The sequence below is a fragment of the Stegostoma tigrinum genome, chromosome 7, assembly GCF_030684315.1.
Source record: "Stegostoma tigrinum isolate sSteTig4 chromosome 7, sSteTig4.hap1, whole genome shotgun sequence".
In the NCBI taxonomy this organism is placed as follows: Eukaryota; Metazoa; Chordata; class Chondrichthyes; order Orectolobiformes; family Stegostomatidae; genus Stegostoma; species Stegostoma tigrinum.
In genome coordinates this window covers 48,196,941-48,214,861 of record NC_081360.1, presented here as the reverse complement: position 1 = coordinate 48,214,861, position 17,921 = coordinate 48,196,941, and the positions used below count along the sequence as shown (strand labels likewise).

Sequence of the window (17,921 nt, the reverse complement as noted above, 5' to 3'; positions counted from 1 at the left end):
TTAGAATGCTGTACCTGACACAAGCTTCCTTCTTTTTCTTTTATCAAACTCTTGAATATCTCTGGATATCCAGGGTTCCCTAGACTTGCTGTCTTTGTCCTTCACTCTTGCTACAGCACGAATTCTCATTAGATTAGGTTGAAAAGAATCCCACTTTGCAAATGTAGACTTACTTGCAAGTAACTTCTCGCAGTCTACGTTTGCCAAGTGCTGTCTGGTGATATTGAAATTGGTCTCACCTCCGCACCCCCAATTTAGAAACACGACTTCTGCAAACCCTTAACCCTTTCCATAATGACTTTAAATTCTCACCCATTGAAACTTAAACCACTTGACTTAGGATTAATTCTAAAACAGTCCTATCGAGGGAGTTTTGAGAAGATTTGTAGCTCAGGTTGAGGTTCTGAATGTAAGTTTGCTCGCTGAGCTGGAAGGTTTGTTTTCTATCTCTAGTAAGACTATGTATCGACACAAAATACTCTCCTTGCAGCACTTTAAAAATTCCACTCCGTCAAATCCTTCTGCTTTAAGGTGCTCTCAGTTAATGTTAGCAAAGTTGAAAACCCTTACAACTATAACCCTGATCCTCTCTCACCTTACTGTAATTTGCCTACATATCTACTCCTCCCTCTCCCCAACTGTTCAGCATCTGTTTTATAATCCCAGAAAAGTGAATATCCTTTTTTATTTCTAAGGTCTACCCAGATAGCCTAATTCGAAGAGACATCTTGAGCATCCTCCCTCATTAATGCAGTGATGGCTTCCTCTAACAATAATGCGTTTCCCTACCTCTTTTACATTCCCCCAAAAATCCCACCTGAATATCTTATACACTGTAACGTCAAGCTGCCAGTCCTAGCCTTCTCCAATCATATCTCAGTGACTGCAACAAAATTGCTACACAACTTTACGGAAGTTCACATTGAGAATAACCTCAATCAAGTTGTGTGGCACTGTGTAAACTGGGACAGACTTCGCAGAGATCGAGCAATTCAAAACTGGGTGCCCAAGAGGTGCTGTGGGCCATCTACAGTAGAACTGTACTCCAGCACACTTTGCACCCTCATGGCCTGGAACATCCCCCACTCAACCAGTACCATCAAGTCAGAAGATCAACCTTGGTTCAATGGAAGTGTGGGAATGTAGGAAGGAATGCCATGAGTAGTGCCAGGCATACATAAAAATTAGAAGTCAACCTGGTGAAGCCACAAAACAGGACAACTTGATGGAGATTATTCTCAGTGTGCATGGAATATGCTTTTGATGGCTTAAAAAGTTTCATTAGCATTTCAGCCACTGACCATCAGTCAAATACAAGTTTCTCACTTTAGTGCTAATTGTTCTGACACTGACATTTGAGCTTATGCAGTTCTCAGCTGAAGTACTGTTCACAATTCTGGGTCCACATAACAGGAACGACGTAAAAGCTTTATAGAGTGCAGAATGGTTCCTGGCAGATGCATGATGCGGAAAAAATATTTTCACATTGGGAGTAGTTAGGTAATGGGATGCTCTGCCTAGGAAGTGTGGTGAATGTAGGTTCAATTGAGACAATGAAGAGGGTGGTAGAAATTTATTTAAACGGAGACAATGTACAGGGTTACAGGGAAAAGGCAGTAAGAGTGGCACGAAGCCAAAATGCTCATTTGGAGAGATGTGTAGATGGGCTGAGTGGTCTTATTCCATACCGTAATCATTCTGTGATCTGGCATATTCTCTGGTACAGCAAAGGCCCAGACCTGATGCTGCTGGATTAGGGAGGTACAACCCACATTTTCATTATTGTTGCATATTTCAGGATGATAATGGCTTTACATTGGACATCTGAGGTGGTCAGTGCTCAAACTGATAAGACACCTTATAATGTATGAGGAGAAATGTATAAAAGCATTTTTTAAAAGTATTTGAAAATGTTAAATTGCATAAGTGCATTGCTATTAATGAAGAGAGTACAGATCTAGCTTCACAGATGTTAAATTATTAGATTACTTCGAACAAGTAAATGGATCCAAACAGGCCCTACCTGTCAGTCAGAGGTGTAATTACCAACCGAGACATATTACCAAGGTATTCATATGAATACTGAAACTGGGCATCACAGACATTAATGAAACACTGCCGATGATGATCATCCCATCTGTGACGCAGTTGTGATAGCCAGGCAAATGCTTGACCTTTAATGACCTAGCAAAAAAAATTAACATTGAAAACTAAAATTAATAAAAGTAAATAAAATAGCTGAACAAAGTGCTTTCATCTCTATTTTAAAATATATTTTTGTTTCACATCTTTTACACCCTATGGATGTGAGTAAATGTAAATATCATATTATTTGTAAAGTAAATAAACCTGAATTAAAATGCTCATCTTTTGAGAAAGGCATTGGGCAGAATCTAATCATGCTTAGAGCAATGTGGGCAATGGCGAGATGTTCAGCAAGGCCCATCTCAATGTCAAATTCATCTTGCCATATCTTGTTTACTTGGTGGTGTAACAAGACTCTGGATAGGCAACAACAGCCTCTTGCCTAGATAGTTCCCAAGTGACATTCTTTTTGCTTGTTAAATGCTTTCTCAACAGCCCACTTAACTAAGGTTTTAATCTTAAACTCACCATAAAACTAGCCATCAGAAAAACGTGAGTGGGTACAACTCACCATTTACATCAAAAATTTTTTATGTTGGACACTGGGCTAAAACAATTCTGACCTGCTCTGTGGGCACCAGTCAGATGCACCCTTCATCCACAGGCATTGGCATCTGGTGTATTATTCATATGAACTCTCATGTCACATATCTAATCCACTTACAGGACACTTCTGCACTTGAATTCTGCACGTGCCATTTTAAGGACACTATGCACAGACACTGAACTCAACTTACGGGCTGGACAGTCAGGATCTGCTGCTGATAAAGGGGTGAGGAACCAAATGAAGGGCAGTATACTATCTGCCTGAAGTCTTTCTGCCCTACTGAGATCCATTTACCAGAGACAAGTATTAAGAAAGAAGAAAGTATGCGGCACACCCATTTGTGTTGGTGTAGGTGGGGATGTGTCCTTAGTGAGTGGTGAGGCAGTGCAGTATGTATGGCTAGTAGTGTAGCACATTGGGGTGGATGTCAGTCAGTGAAAGAAGATATTGCAGGCATAGTGAGAGTGGTCGAACATGAGCCTTGGGGTGAAATGGGCGCAAAAGTAGAAATTTGGGAAATGAGAGATATCAGAGAGAAAATAGTGGAGTGGAGAAAGACAATGATCTCCTTTCTACAGTGCTGGACACTCCTCTAGGCGACTGGGACTGCTGTAGCCTGGATGGAAAACTTGGACATGACTGGCGTGGTGCAGGGTCATGACTTCCACTGGAGGAGAAGTAATTTCTGCCTGCACACCACCCTACCCATTAGGACTGCAAAGCGGGGCACTGATTTCCCCTTGTGCACCACGTCCACGGCAAATATCCAGGAAGCTCCAGACTGATGGTGATTGTGTGGACCACAACTGCCTTTTAAATATGGTGCTGGCACGAGGAACATCAGTCATTTTCAGGATCTCCGGTGAGCGGCAAATTCCACTGTGAACTTGTGTGGTGAGATGGGGTTAAAATCAGACATGATGTTGACTATGTGGCTTGAAATCCCAATTACCATGGTGACGTTGGCAAAACATAGCAAGCCAACTCACTCAACCTTGCAGTGAGAATCATTCCACCAAAATCAATATAGCTCACACTCAGCCAAAAAAAAAGTGTTTCAGCCCAATGCCTTTTATTTGAGAAATTCACTACAGTACACCACTTCCATGAGGGGCAGATGGAGCTTCATTTAGATAAACATGTCCTGCTACATTTTGGAAAGGCAAATCAGGGCAGGACTTGTACATTTAACGGTAACATCTGACTGAGTGTTGTTGAACAAAGAGACCTTGGAGTGCAGGTTCATAGTTCCTTGAAAGTGGAGCCACAGGTAGATAGGGTAGTGAAGGCAGCTTTTGTTACATTTGCCTTTATTGGACAGTGCATTGAGTACAGGAGTTGGGAAGTCATGTTACAACTGTACAAGATTTGGGTTAAGCCACTTTTGGAATACTGCGTTCAATCCTGGTCTTCCTGCTATAGGAAAGATGTTGTGAAATTTGAAAGGGCTCAAAGAAGATTTTCAAAGATGTTGGCAGGGTTGGAGGGTTTGAGCTATAGGGAGAGGCTGAATAGGCTGGGGCTACTTTCCCCGGAGTATCAGACGTTAAGGGATGACCCGTGAGAGGTTTAAAAAATCATGAAGGGCATGGATAGAGTAAATAGACAAGGTCTTTTCCCTACAGTGGGGGGAGTCCAAAACTAGCAGACGTAGGTTTAAAGTGAGAGGGGAAAGACTTAATTGGGACCTAAGGGGCAACTTTTCCATATAGAGGGTGGTTGTGTGTGGAATGAGGAGCCAGAGGAAGTGGTGGAGGCTGGTACAATTTCAACATTTAAAAGGGATCTGGATGGGTATATGGGAGGGATACTGGCCAAATGCTGGCAAAGGGGACTAGATTTATTTAGGACATCTGGTCAGCACGGACAAGTTGGACTGAAAGATCTGTTTCCGTTCTATACATCTCCATGATTCAATTTGCTAATGGATAACTATTGCATTTATGTTTTTACACTGATAGGAGAGACCAGAATTTTTCCATGACAGTGAGGTTTTTTGCTAGAGGTAAAACATCAGAAGTTGTTGGGAATCCCAAGTCCCCAAAACGAACATAACATGTCTCATTTTTGCAGCAAGTGCAGCATGGCTTTCACAATGTCCAAGAAACATTCACAACCCACTATGTGAGGTAATGACGATATCCAACAAGAGGCAACTGTGATTTTCCCCGAAGTTTTCACATTTCACATAGAATTCCTACAGTGTGGAAACAGGCCCTCCAACCCAACAAGTCTACACCAACCCTCTATACCACCCAGACCCATCCCCTTCTCATCCACCAAGTAACACACCCCTGAACACTACGGGCAACGTAGCATGGCCAATCCACCTAAGCTGCACATCTTTGGACTGAGAGAGGAAAGCCACGCAGACATGGGGAGAATGTGCAAACTCCACACAGACAGTGGCCCGACGGCAGAATTGAACCTGGGTCCCTGGCGCTGAGGCAGCAGTGCTACCCATTGAGTCACCATTCCTCCTTCACTTTCATTTTGTGATCTATCATAGCTTCTGGTATATTGCTTATATTCTCTATTGTCAAGTCTGATGCAAAATAACGGCTCAATTCATCTGCCATTTTCTTATTTTCCATTATTATTTCTCCAGTCTCACTTTTTAAAGGGCCAACCTTCGGTTTGTTAACTCTTTCTTCTTCAGCTTTTCACTCTAAATTTTCCCTCTTTCTTAACTTTTTGGACATTATTTACTGTTTTCTATGTTCTGTTTAATCGCCTGTGTACCACTTAGCTTTGCAGGTGGTCTGTACATGGAATAAACTGCCAGAGGAAGTGGAAGATGTAGATACAGTTACAATGTTTAACAGACATTGCACATGGACATGCATAGGAAGGTTTGAGGGGGATTTGGGCCAAACGCAGGCAAGTGGAGCTGGTCTAGTTGTGGAAACTTGATCAGCATGAATGAGTTGGACCAAGGGCCTGCTTCCATGCTGTATGACTCCACAACTATCAGTTTATCCTTTTAGTTAATCTGATGATGGATTCACTCCATGCAATTTTTCCTTAATCGCTGGAAAGGATCTATTCCATGTATTCTAAAATATCCCTCTAACGGTCAGTACTGCATCTCTATTTACCTATCCTTTAAACTAATTTGTCAAATCAATTTGGCCAGCTCTGCTTTCAAGGCTCTCATAATTTCCTTTAAAATTTTAAAAATAATCTCAGACCCACTGCTCTCTCTCAAACTAAACATAAAATTCAATCATGTTAAAAGGCTACTACTACCCGCGAGTGCATTCCCTTTGAGAACATAATTAATCCTATCTCATTGCAGAATGCCATTCAAGAATACCCTGCTCCCTGGTAAGCTCCAGAACATCTAAACCAAAGAACTGCAGATGCTGTAAATCAGGAACAAAAACAGAACTAGCTGGAAAAGCTGAGCAGGTCAGGCAGTATCTGTGAAGAAAAAAAATCAGAGTTAACATTTCAGGTCCAGTGACCCTTCTCGTTGTGAAACGTTAACTCTGATTATTTTTCTTCTCAGATGCTGCCAGACCCACTCAGCTTTTCCAGCTACTTCTGTTTCAGCTCCAGAACATACTGTTCTAAGAAACTGTCCTGGAAATATTCTACAAACAACTCACCTGGGCTACCTTTGAACAACCAACTTTCCAAGGCTTTATGCAGATTAAAGTCTCCCATAATTATTGCCAGTCTCTTTGACAAGCTTTCATCATTTCTTTCTTTACCTCCACCTATGTTGTGATTACTATAATGGGGGCTGGAAACTGTTCTCACAATTGACTTGCTTTTATCATTTCTGCTCAAAATTTTTCCATATCTTGTTTTCTTGAACTTAGTTCATAACTCTCAAATTTCACTAATACTATTACTAATTAAGACAGCCACCACTCTGCATTCCTAAAATGCTCTGAACTCACCAAACCTGATTTTAAAATTCTTGCAAAATAAGTTAACAAGGTGTAGAAATATAGAGCCATAGAAAAGGTGGCATGGTAGCTCAATGGTTAGCATTGCTGCTTCAGAGCGTTAGGGATCCAGGTTTGACCCCATCCTTGGGTGACTGCGTGGAGCTTGCACACTCTCCCTGTGTCTGCATGGGTTTTCTCCGGGTGCTCAAGTTTCCTCCCACAGTCTAAAGTTGTGCAACGGTGGGTTGGCCATGCTAAATTGTCCACAGTGCCCAGGGATGTTTAGATTAGGTGGGTTTTTAGACTAGATTCCCTACAGTGTGGAAACAGGCCCTTCGGCCCAACAAGTCCACACCACCCTTTGAAGCATCCCACCCAAACCCATTCCCCCTATAACCCACACACCCCTGAACACTATGGGCAATTTAGTACGGCCGATCCACGTAACCTGCACATCTTTGGACTGTGGGAGGAATCCCACGCAGACACAGGGAGAATGTGCAAACTCCACACAGACAGTTGCCCGAGGCTGGAATCGAACCTGGGTTCTTGGTGCTGTGAGACTGCAGTGTAAACCACTGAGCCACCGTGCCACCCCAAAATAACTTAACAAGGTGTAGAAATACAGAGCCATAGAAAAGGTGGCATGGTAGCTCAACGGTTAGCATTGCTGCTTCAGAGTGTTTGATCCCATCCTCGGATGACTGCGTGGAGTTTGCACAATCTCCCTGTGTCTGCATGGGTTTTCTCCAGGTTAGACATAGTTAAACATGGTTAGACATGGTCAACTGGATCTGGGAGGGGATGTTCTTCAGAGGAGCAGTGAGGACATGTCAGGCCGAATGGCCTGTTTCCACACTGTAGGGATTCTATGATTGAACATAGAACATAGAACATTACAGCGCAGTACAGGCCCTTTGGCCCTTGATGTTGCACCGACCTGTGAAACCAATCTGAAGCCCATCTGATCTACACTATTCCATTATCATCCATATGTTTATCCAATGGCCATTTAAATGCCCTTAAAGTTGGCGAGTCTACTACTGTTGTAGGCAAGTCATCCCACGCCCTTACTTCTCTGAGTGAAGAACTTACCTCTGACTTCTGCCCTATATCTATCATCCCTCAATTTAAAACTATGTCCCCTCGTGCTATGCATTATCATCCAAGGAAAATAGCTTTCACTGTCCACTCTATCTAATCCTCTGATCATCTTGTATGTCTATTAAGTCACCTCTTAACCTTCTTCTCTCTAACGAAAACAGCCTCAAGTCCCTCAGCCTTTCCTCCTAAGACCTTCCCTCCATACCAAGCAACATCCTGTTAAATTTCCTTTGCACCCTTTCCAATGCTTCCACATCCTTCATATAATGCGGCGACCAGAACTGTACGCTATTCTCCAAGTACGGCCGCACCAGAGTTTTGTACAGCTGCAATGTGACCTCATGGCTCCGAAACTCCGCCCTCTACCATAAAACCTAACACACCATACACCTTCTTAACAAACCTATCAACCTGGGTGGCAACTTTCAGGGATCGGTGCACATGGACAGAGATCTCTCTGCTCATCCACACTACCAAGGATCTTACTATTAGCCCAGTACTCTGTATTCCTGTTACTCCTTCCAAAGTAAATCACCTCATACTTTTCCACATTAAACTCCATTTGCCACCTCTCAGCCCACTTCTGCAGCTTATCTATGTCCCTCTGTAACCCGCAATATCTTTCTGCACTATACACAACCCCACTGACTTTAGTGTCATCCACAAATTTACTAGCCAATACTTCTACACCCTCATCCAGGTCATTTATAAAAATGACAAACAGCAGTGGCCCCAAAACAGATCCTTGCGGTATCCCACTAATAACTGAACTCCAGGACGAGCATTTTCCATCAACCACCACCCTCCGTCTTCTTACTGCTAGCCAATTTCTGATCCAAACTGCTAAATCACCCTCAACCCCATGCCTCCATATTTTCTGCAATAGCCTACCATGGGGAAACCTTATCAAACGCATTACTAAAATCCATAGACACCACATCAACCGCTCATCCACCTGTTTGGTCACTTTCTCAAAGAACTCAATAAGGTTTGTGAGGCACGACCTACCCTTCACAAAACCGTGTTGACTATTCCTAATCAAATTACTCCTTTCTAGACGATTATAAATCCTCTCTCTTATAATCCTCTCCAACACTTTACCCAGAACCAAAGTAAGGCTCACTGGTCTGTAATTACGAGGGCTGTCTCTACTCCCCTTCTTGAACAAGGGGACAACATTTGCTATTCTCCAGTCTTCTGGCACTATTCCTGTAGACAATGATGACATAAAGATCAAAGCCAAAGGCTCTGCAATCCCCTCCCTAGCTTCCCAGAGAATCCTAGGGTAAATCCCATCTGGCCCAGGGGACTTATCTATTTTCACGCTTTCCAGAATTGCGAACACCTCCTCCTTATGAACCTCAATCCCTTCTAGTCTAATAGCCAGTATGTCAGTATTCGCCTCAACATTATCTTTTTACTGTGCGATTACTGGCAAAAAATATTCATTTAACGCCTCTCCTATTGCTTTGGACTCCACACACAACTTCCCACTACTGTCCTTGACTGGCCCTAATCTTACTCTAGTCATTCTTATGTTCCTGACAGACCTATAGAAAGCTTTAGGGTTTTCCTTGATCCTACCTGCCAAAGACTTCTCATGTCCCCTCCTGGCTCTTCTTAGCTCTCTCTTTAGGTCCTTCCTGGCTAACTTGTAACTCTCAAGCACCCTAACTGAGCCTTCACGCCTCACCTTTACATAAGACGATTAGTTTTATTTGCATTCCATCCCCTCCTGTCATATAATAGTAAATAAAACATAGTAATAAATGAGTTTTTAACATTTACGCATTTTAACATTTACTCTGAAAGGACATCATTTTCTGTGGTGATCACTTCTGGGAAAAGAGCATTTTCAAAATTACACATCAATCTCAAACCCTTTCACGATTCTATCCATGGTTTGGTGTAACATGCGCTTTGTCTGACTCCAACAACGAATGCCTCTGGCTTTTGAAAACTAGGGGTGGAATAGCGTGGTAAAACTCTACATTAGAACTGTAAGTAGGATAGGATAATGCATCAATAAAAGAAACTGATTTTTTTTTCAGCTCCATATAACTCATAGGCAATAAATGTCTTCATGGGGAGGCGATGGCCTAGTGGTATTATCACTGGACTGTTAATCCGGGAGACCTAGTTAACGCTCTGGGGACCCACATTCAAACCCCGCCAAGGTAGATGGTGGAAATTGAATTCAATAAATATCTGGAATTAAGAGTCTAATGATGACCATTGTCGATTGTTGGAAAAACCCATCTGGTTCGACTAACATCCTTAACTGGTCTGGCCCCCACGTGATTCCATACTCTCAGCAATGTGATCGATTCTTAACTGCACTCTGAGCAATAAGTGCTGCCTAGCCAGCAATGCTTTTATCCCATGAATGAATTTTAAAAAAACTTCCATCTGCTATTCTGTTGCTCTGTAGATGACAGAATTATTAATAGATGGAATGCAATTAAAATAAGGTTCATTTATTCAACAACAGAAAGGTCTTCAAGATCATTTTGAAACACTAGCATAAATACTCTGGTAACAGAGATTGGAGATTAATTTTTTTCAGTAAAAATATCAAGAGAGTGCAATATCTAAAATGGGTATTGAGCAATGCAGAATGTAAAACCAGTTCAGTGGTACTTGAGTAACAAAGACGAAAATGTCATGCATTGAAACTGCAATCACCTTAAAGAAATACAGTCAAAGTGATAAGAAATTTAGACTAAATACTAGAAAGTCAATCTTGTACTTCAGCTAGTAAATGTAATTATGTAACATATCAATGGAAAAGACCCTAATGACTACATCAAAACATTGTCATTTCTTTCCAGGACAACTGAGCAGCCCCTTTACAGGGAAATTATGTTTATTTTATGCTTTTAAGAATGCATTAGAGTAATTGCTACAACAAATTACCTTCTGTGCTATGAGCTTTGCTACAACATCTCTGGCATGTACATCAATTGTACAGATTGTCATAATCTTCTGACGATCACCATGGGTGAGCTCCCCTAGTAGCATGTTTATAAGAACATTTAGCTGAGCAATCTGCAATAAAATAATTATATTTGACTACTCAAAAAGATAGGGTACAGTACACTATATGTCATACATTGATTACTTATTCTAGAAAGCATTATACTTGCAAGGCATCCCCCGTTATGTTTTAGCTAAAATATAAAAATTGTGCATATTGATCATGTGAAGTAAAATTAATGGATAGTGAGGAATGCAAATTAGTTCAATCTTATTCATTCAGTCCTATACTTTGCACATTATGAAGATTATTGCAAGAACATTAAAGAAGAAAAAAATGGATGGAATTGTTTCAGAGCTCAATGCATTCTCAACAAACTTGCAATCTAAAAATAATAACTGCATGTGTTAATCATTGGTCAGCTTGTAGTAATGAGAAGGAATTATAGGAAATGGTGGCCTGCTGTGAGAGAAAAGTAGTAATCACAAGCTGTTCAACACAACTGTCAGACATTTCTTTGAATTGTCCTGATCAGCTACCATAGCTTAGACAGATAATCAAGGAATTCCAGATAAATTGTATAAACAGGTTCCTTGGTGAGTTACAAAGACCAGTTAAGAGAACCATTGAGGAAATTCACTGTACAATGGGCAAGTAAAAGTAGAATTAAATCAGAATGGTCAAAATTCTGTAATTTAACGAAAATATTACCACTCAAGATATCAGTCTTTGTAGATTTAATTAGGAAACTTGTTTTAAAGACAACTTACTTGTTTTTTGTTGTAATCTTTTAAAGCTGTTTCAAAGCCTTCTTCCAGACGTTCAAAAGCAATTCCAACATCTGTGGTCCACCAAATCTGAGTGACAGTCAAAGCCACTTGTGCTGGGTAATTGAACAACCACTGATCTCTTGGCTTCTCTTCATATGCTGCAACTGCTTCCATGATTTCATGTTGCACTGTGGTTCGCATTGTCTCCTCAAGATTATGCAGCCAACATTCAGCCTAGTCATGAAGCAAAGACCTTTCAGAACACAGTTCTTTTTTTTCCTTTTCTATACAAAACCTTAGGTAGACCACAATTGCAGCATCATGTTCAGATCAAGGCACCATGCTCTGGACATGATAGTTTAGCTCTTGAAAAAGCAGATACAGATTTACCAGAATTAAAATTTGACTGAAGAAGATAAGTTACCAACAGATATTGCACAAACTGAGGATGCATTCAATGTATTTTAGAAAGTCAGAAACTGAAGGTTACAAAATATTTAAGTGGAACTAACAAGGTAAAACAGAAAGAATTTTTTAATACCAGTTAGGGAATCTGGAACTAAAAAGGATATAGACTAATAATTAAGAGCTTGGCCTTTCGGGATCAACATTTGTAGGCAAATAGACGGTGGTAGAAATTAGGAGAACTTTTCTGTGAAAATGGCTGTTGATGCCAAGTCAACTTGTAATTATCAATGAATCTCAGATTTAAAATTAAGAGGTTATGGGCCAAAAGTAGGCATATACATTCATATTCTCATCAAATTGGAGTGTACAGGTTCATGACATTAAGTGGTCTACACCTTTACTAAAGATTTGATGTTTAGCATAACCTTTGGATTTTTGCACTTATTCCTCTATTGATTTGTGCACAACTGTCATATTTTGGCATTTCCCACAATAGATCTTTCTTCAACACATGCTGAAAGCCAATGTCAAAGTGAAATACTTTAATGGACTGACTCTGAGACGCAGAAGAAACCATTCTTATGTGATAAATTTATTCAAAAGATTAAAACCTATAGGGAGGGATACACTGCATTGTTATTCACATGAAAATTTTCAGATTTTCAAATTCACTTAATTGTTTGACAAATTATTTTATGATTTCATCCATAATATATTTTTTCTTTGATATATGCAGAAACCAAAATACCTCTTCCAATAATTGGGAATCCATTCCAAAATTAATTCCAACTAATGTCAAACTGTCTTATATCATTCAGATTTTCAAACACATTGCCACATAGAATGCAAACAAGTAAAAACCCACCTGTCCTTCACAAAAACAGGGTGTTGAAAGCTGCACATACTCTCCTTCTCTACTGTACATTCCCAATGCTTTACATGTGTCACCATGCTTGTCAATATTTTCAAATTTTAAATCAGCTAAATTATCAAACAGCTTAAGCAAATGTTTTGTCACCTGTAGAGAAATTATGAATGTTTTAAAAGTAACAAACTCATCATTTAAGGTCTATTTCATTTTTTTTCTTCCAGTTAGAGCCTCTTATGACACAAGTCGTATGAATATCCATCCCACCTTTAATGCAATTGAAATGCCCCAAAGTGCTTGACAATAGCATTATAAAGCAAAATGTGACACCGAATCTAGTTAAGGAGATATTAAGACAGATGACCAAAAGGTGATTAAAAAGTTGGGTTTTATGGAATGTCATGAATGAGGAACATGGAAGACAGCATAAACATTTGGGGAGGTAATGTCATGACTTAGAATCCTACAGAATAAGCAACTGAAGGCAAGAGCACCAATAGTGGAGCAACTGACAAGTTGGTTTTTAAAGGAGTGCAGAGATTTCAAAGGATTGAAGGAGACTTCATTAACAGAAGGGAATGAGGTTGTGGAGGATGTCAAAAACAAAGATGGAGAATTTTAAAATCACGTTTTATTAGGAACAAGTGAAGGTTGTTGCATACACGTTTGGAAAGATTAATACTGCGGAGTGCCATAAGCACTGCCCACTAAAAATACATCATATGGACTTGTGAGAACATCTTAGGATCTGTGAACAGTGAAGCCTAATTTCAAATCCTCATCATAGTCTCCACAATAATGCTCTCATATCAACCTGCAACTCATTGCCAACATGCATAAGCTGCTACTTGTTCAAAACATGAGCCTCTGCTGGTTAGACCACTAAGTGGTTTTTCTCCAGCATGCTAAACCAAGCAGATCACATGTTTTACTGCACTTAAAGAGAATGAAACAGACTGCAGCAATCACCAAGAGCTACAAACAGCTTCTGTTGGACTGCTTTGATTGACAGTAGGTTAAAGAATTCAGCTCAATTTCAGTAGGGTCCATGGGGGTGAGGGAGATTTATCTAGGGCCATGAGTTGCACAAAGCTTTTACGGGGACGAGATGGGGTTAGGAGTCTAGGTTGACAGTGAAAGAATGAGTGAACCTGGAAGGTGGGTACAGAGACAACATGGAGGCTATCACAGTCCAAAGGTTTAGCTACAGGCACACAGGCCAGCATGGTTGGGGGCTATGGAGAGTGGGTGAGTATATTAGTTGGTTAGGAAGGTGTATGGGAATGAATGTTTCCAGGGAGAAGGGGCAGGGGTGAGAGGGCTGAGGGTCTAGCTATTTTTATAACAAATTAAAATAAAATTTCAAAGAAAAGAAACAGGCCCTTTAACCAGCCCAGCTTAACACACAATAGCTGCTGAGACAGATCCCAGAAGGTGGTGGGCCTGATTCCAACATGCTCCCTCTGGCCTCACACAACAGAGATCTAGCCTCTTGGAGTAGTTTCTTCCAAGGTGGGTGCACTAAGCTGGGAATTTTCACAACTCCGCATATCTGCTTTAAGAATGGGAATCCTGGATTTAATGTTCACACTAAACTTTTGGCCAGATGGTTGCGATACTACAAAGAAACTGGTGTCGTTGGAATGTTACCCTAGCATGAAATCAACTCTGTAATGAAGGTGGCTAAGAATCTTCAAGGAGACAAAACTCAATCTGTTATTTATTTTAAAAATTAGACCTTTTAGAAATAACTTTTCTAGAGTTTCCATTCAACTGACATATTACATAGTTCAGCAAATTTCACACATTTACTGTAAATATTCCATTTTGTTTCTCATTCTCAGTCAGTTACCTTTATGGATATCATGACCAGAATTTCATTACAAGTTTCCTTGTAGCAGAAGGGCTGATAGTATGTTAGGAGCCCACTTGTTCTGTCAGCAGGCTTTTTGGGAATGTTTCCTCAACCACAGCATTAGCATTCTACTTCTGGCTTTCCTGAGCAGAATACTGATTTGCTGACAACCAACATCTAGCAGTGAAAATTTCTCAGGCTAGCAGACGCTGGCACGGTTCAAAACGGTTGCATCTAATAACAGTGCTGAAGGTTGGAGTTTGGCAAAAGGAAGGAAGGATGGAAGACATAGAAAGTCTGACTACTTCCTACCCACCACTCTGGGTTCTCTGACTCACCCCTGAAGGTGATGTTCGCCTATTAGAAATTCTGAAGGTACCTGTAGATAGCAGGAGAAATTTGGCACCAAGGACATGGACACGGTGCTACCAAGGAGTCAGTAATCTCATTAGGTCAGCGCAGGTGAGCGGTACATCACATTCAGGCACCAATCACCATGTTCTGACTTCCTCAGCATTTTACTGATCTACACTCTTCAGAGCAACATACATCGCACAGCTTCATTCCTTTCTTCCCCCAGGGCAACTCAAACATCAACTGAACTGCGAGCACCGATACTCACCTTCATCTTGAGCCATCTGACACCCATCTCTCAGTCACCGTCCATTGGGAGGAAATGGTGAAGAAATGAGATTTTAAACAGGTCTGCTGATAGTAGCAGTGTGGTATTCAGTTCTAACTACGTCCTGGGGGTTACCACTGACCAAAACAAAATTGGATCAGTCATGGTCACTTTAGCTAAAAATTCAGAATTCTGTGGTGAGTAATTAAAAAACCTGGCTCCCCAAAGATTGTTCATCATCTACAAGTCACAAATCAGGACTGTGCTAGAATAATCGTCACCTTCTCCTGTACAATTGCATAATGGCTATAAACGCTGGCCTATTCAGAGATTTCCAAATCCTGTGTGCACATTGCATTCTGAACTGCTGTCACCATAACATCAAGCAACGTACACCTCAGTCTCTAAATCTCTTCCAGTTTTTAATTTCAATCAATATCTTTCATCTTCCACAGGAATTGCTGGAGTATAGCAGGGGGCCAAGATGTTGGAGAAGGGTGAACTCGCCAAGAAAGGAATATAATATGACATACCTGCACACAAAACCAACACAAATAAATATCTCAGTCAATATAGTAGCAATCTGTCGGATGTTACGTGATGAGATGCACATTACATGAGTGCATTAGAAATAGGACTAGGTGCAAATCATACAGCCTTCCAGCCTGTTGAGCTATTCAATAGGGCTTCAACCCCACTTTGCTGCCTACTCCCCAAATTCTTCGATTTCCTGAGAGATCAAAATTCTGTACGTTTCAGCCTCAAATATGTTCATTGAATGAGAATTTGAAAGATCCTTGGAGTTGAGAATTCCAAAGATTCACAACACTGAATGAGATAATTCTTCCTCATCATGGTGCTAAAGAAATACTCCCTTATCATGGGACTGTGCTCATGTTCTAGATTCCTATGCCAAAGAATGCAACCTCATAATGTCTGTCATAGAACATAGAACAATAGAGTGCAGAACAGGCCCTTCGGCCCTCAATGTTGTGCCGACCTGGGAACTAATCTAAGCCCATCCCCCTACACTATCCCATCATCATCCATATGCTTTGCCAAGGACTGTTCAAATGCCTCTAATGTGGCTGAGTTAACTACATTGGCAGGCAGGGTGTTCGACGCCCTTACCACTCTCTGAGTAAAGAACCTGCCTCTGACATCTGTCTCAAATCTATCACCCCTCAATTTGTAGCTATGCCCCCTCGTACAAGCATACATCATCATCCTCAGAAAAAGATTCTCACTGTCCACCCCATCTAATCCTCTGATCATCTTGTGTCTCTCTATTAAATCCCCTCTTAGCCTCCTTCTCTGCAATGAGAACAGACCCAAGTCCCTCAGCCTTTCTTCATAAGGCCTTCGCTCCAGACCAGGCAACATCCTCATAAATCTCCTCTGCACCTTTTCCAATGCTTCCACATCCTTCCTGCAATGTCCTCCCTTTAATATCACTTCCTATTTTTGTAAAATCCAGAACATACAGTCCCAATTTACATAATCTCTGTCACAACAAACCCTTATCATACTGGGAACCACTGCACTGAACTTTTCACTGTTATGCCTCTGAAATAAGTAAACCTTAGATATGAACCCAAATTATACCCTTTCCTCCGTGTGAAGACTCACCAAACCTTTATAAAATGATATCAAGATGCCCTTGGTCATATATTCGAACACATTGTAATGAAGGCCATCATACCATTTGCCTTGCTAATTGCTTACTGAACCTGCAAAATAACTGTGTGTTCAATCCAAAAGTTCAATGCCTCTTCAAAAAATATTCTGCTTTTCTACCCTTTCTTCCAAGCAGTTAATAACCTGATCCTGTTCCCACATCATACCACAATTGCCACCTTATTTTCCATTTAAAATCCATTGCTGATTAAGTAATCGGGAGGTTGTGAACTGGACTTGGCATCTGGTTTTGCATCTTGATCCCGCAAAGCTCAAGCCAATTTAAGGGTAGTGCACTTGCTGTCCATTCACGGACTCAGTAGCAGTGGTGAGCGCCTGATGCTGGAAATAAACAGGACTAGAAGTTAGCTAGCTGGCCTTCAAAGCTCTCCTGCTATTCAATGAAATCATGGAATGATCTGCCACAAGATTCAAATAAAGAGGTATGTTAAAGGACTGTGGGCGGGGATGGGGCGTTGCATTAAAGGGACTGCCACAGAACTCATCCAGCAAGTCCGTATGGGCAGAATACAGGAATAGGAAAGACGTAAATCAATATGATAGGGTTAAATCCCTCCCAATATAGTCAGCAGGAGACAAGAACATTTATTGAAGCAGGTCATGGAAAGGTGTAAAAATAACAGGGTTACTGTAGTGAGGGATTTTAACTTTCCTAATATTGACTGGGAATCCCCTAATGCCAGGGGCTTGGATGGGTCTGAATTTGTTAGATGCATCCAGAAGGATTTCTTGAAACAATATATGTATAGTCCAACTCAGAAAGGGGCCAAACTAGACCTTTTATTGAGGAATGAGCCTGGCCAGGTGATCAAGTTTCAGTGGAGCAACATTTTGGAATGATGATCATCATTCCTTAAGTTTTAAGATAGTTTTTGAATAAGCATGAGATTGATCCTCAGGTGAAAGTGCTATCTGGGGAAAAGGCTAATTACAACAATATTAGACAGGAACTGAAGAAATTAGACTGGTGTTGGCTGATGGAGAGTAAATCCACATCTGGCATGTAGGAATCTTTTAAAGACCAAATG

At 40.9% G+C, this 17,921-nt stretch overlaps 1 protein-coding gene across 1 annotated transcript in view; it reads right to left on the bottom strand.

The window, feature by feature from the left end:
• The window catches only part of dnah9l (dynein, axonemal, heavy polypeptide 9 like), a 353,637-nt gene that overhangs the window by 235,043 nt on the left and 100,673 nt on the right, over positions 1 to 17,921 (bottom strand). The window contains 4 exon segments of the mRNA XM_059647649.1: positions 2,024 to 2,184; positions 10,612 to 10,743; positions 11,443 to 11,676; positions 12,716 to 12,868. Coding sequence (XP_059503632.1) covers positions 2,024 to 2,184; positions 10,612 to 10,743; positions 11,443 to 11,676; positions 12,716 to 12,868 — 680 coding nt within the window.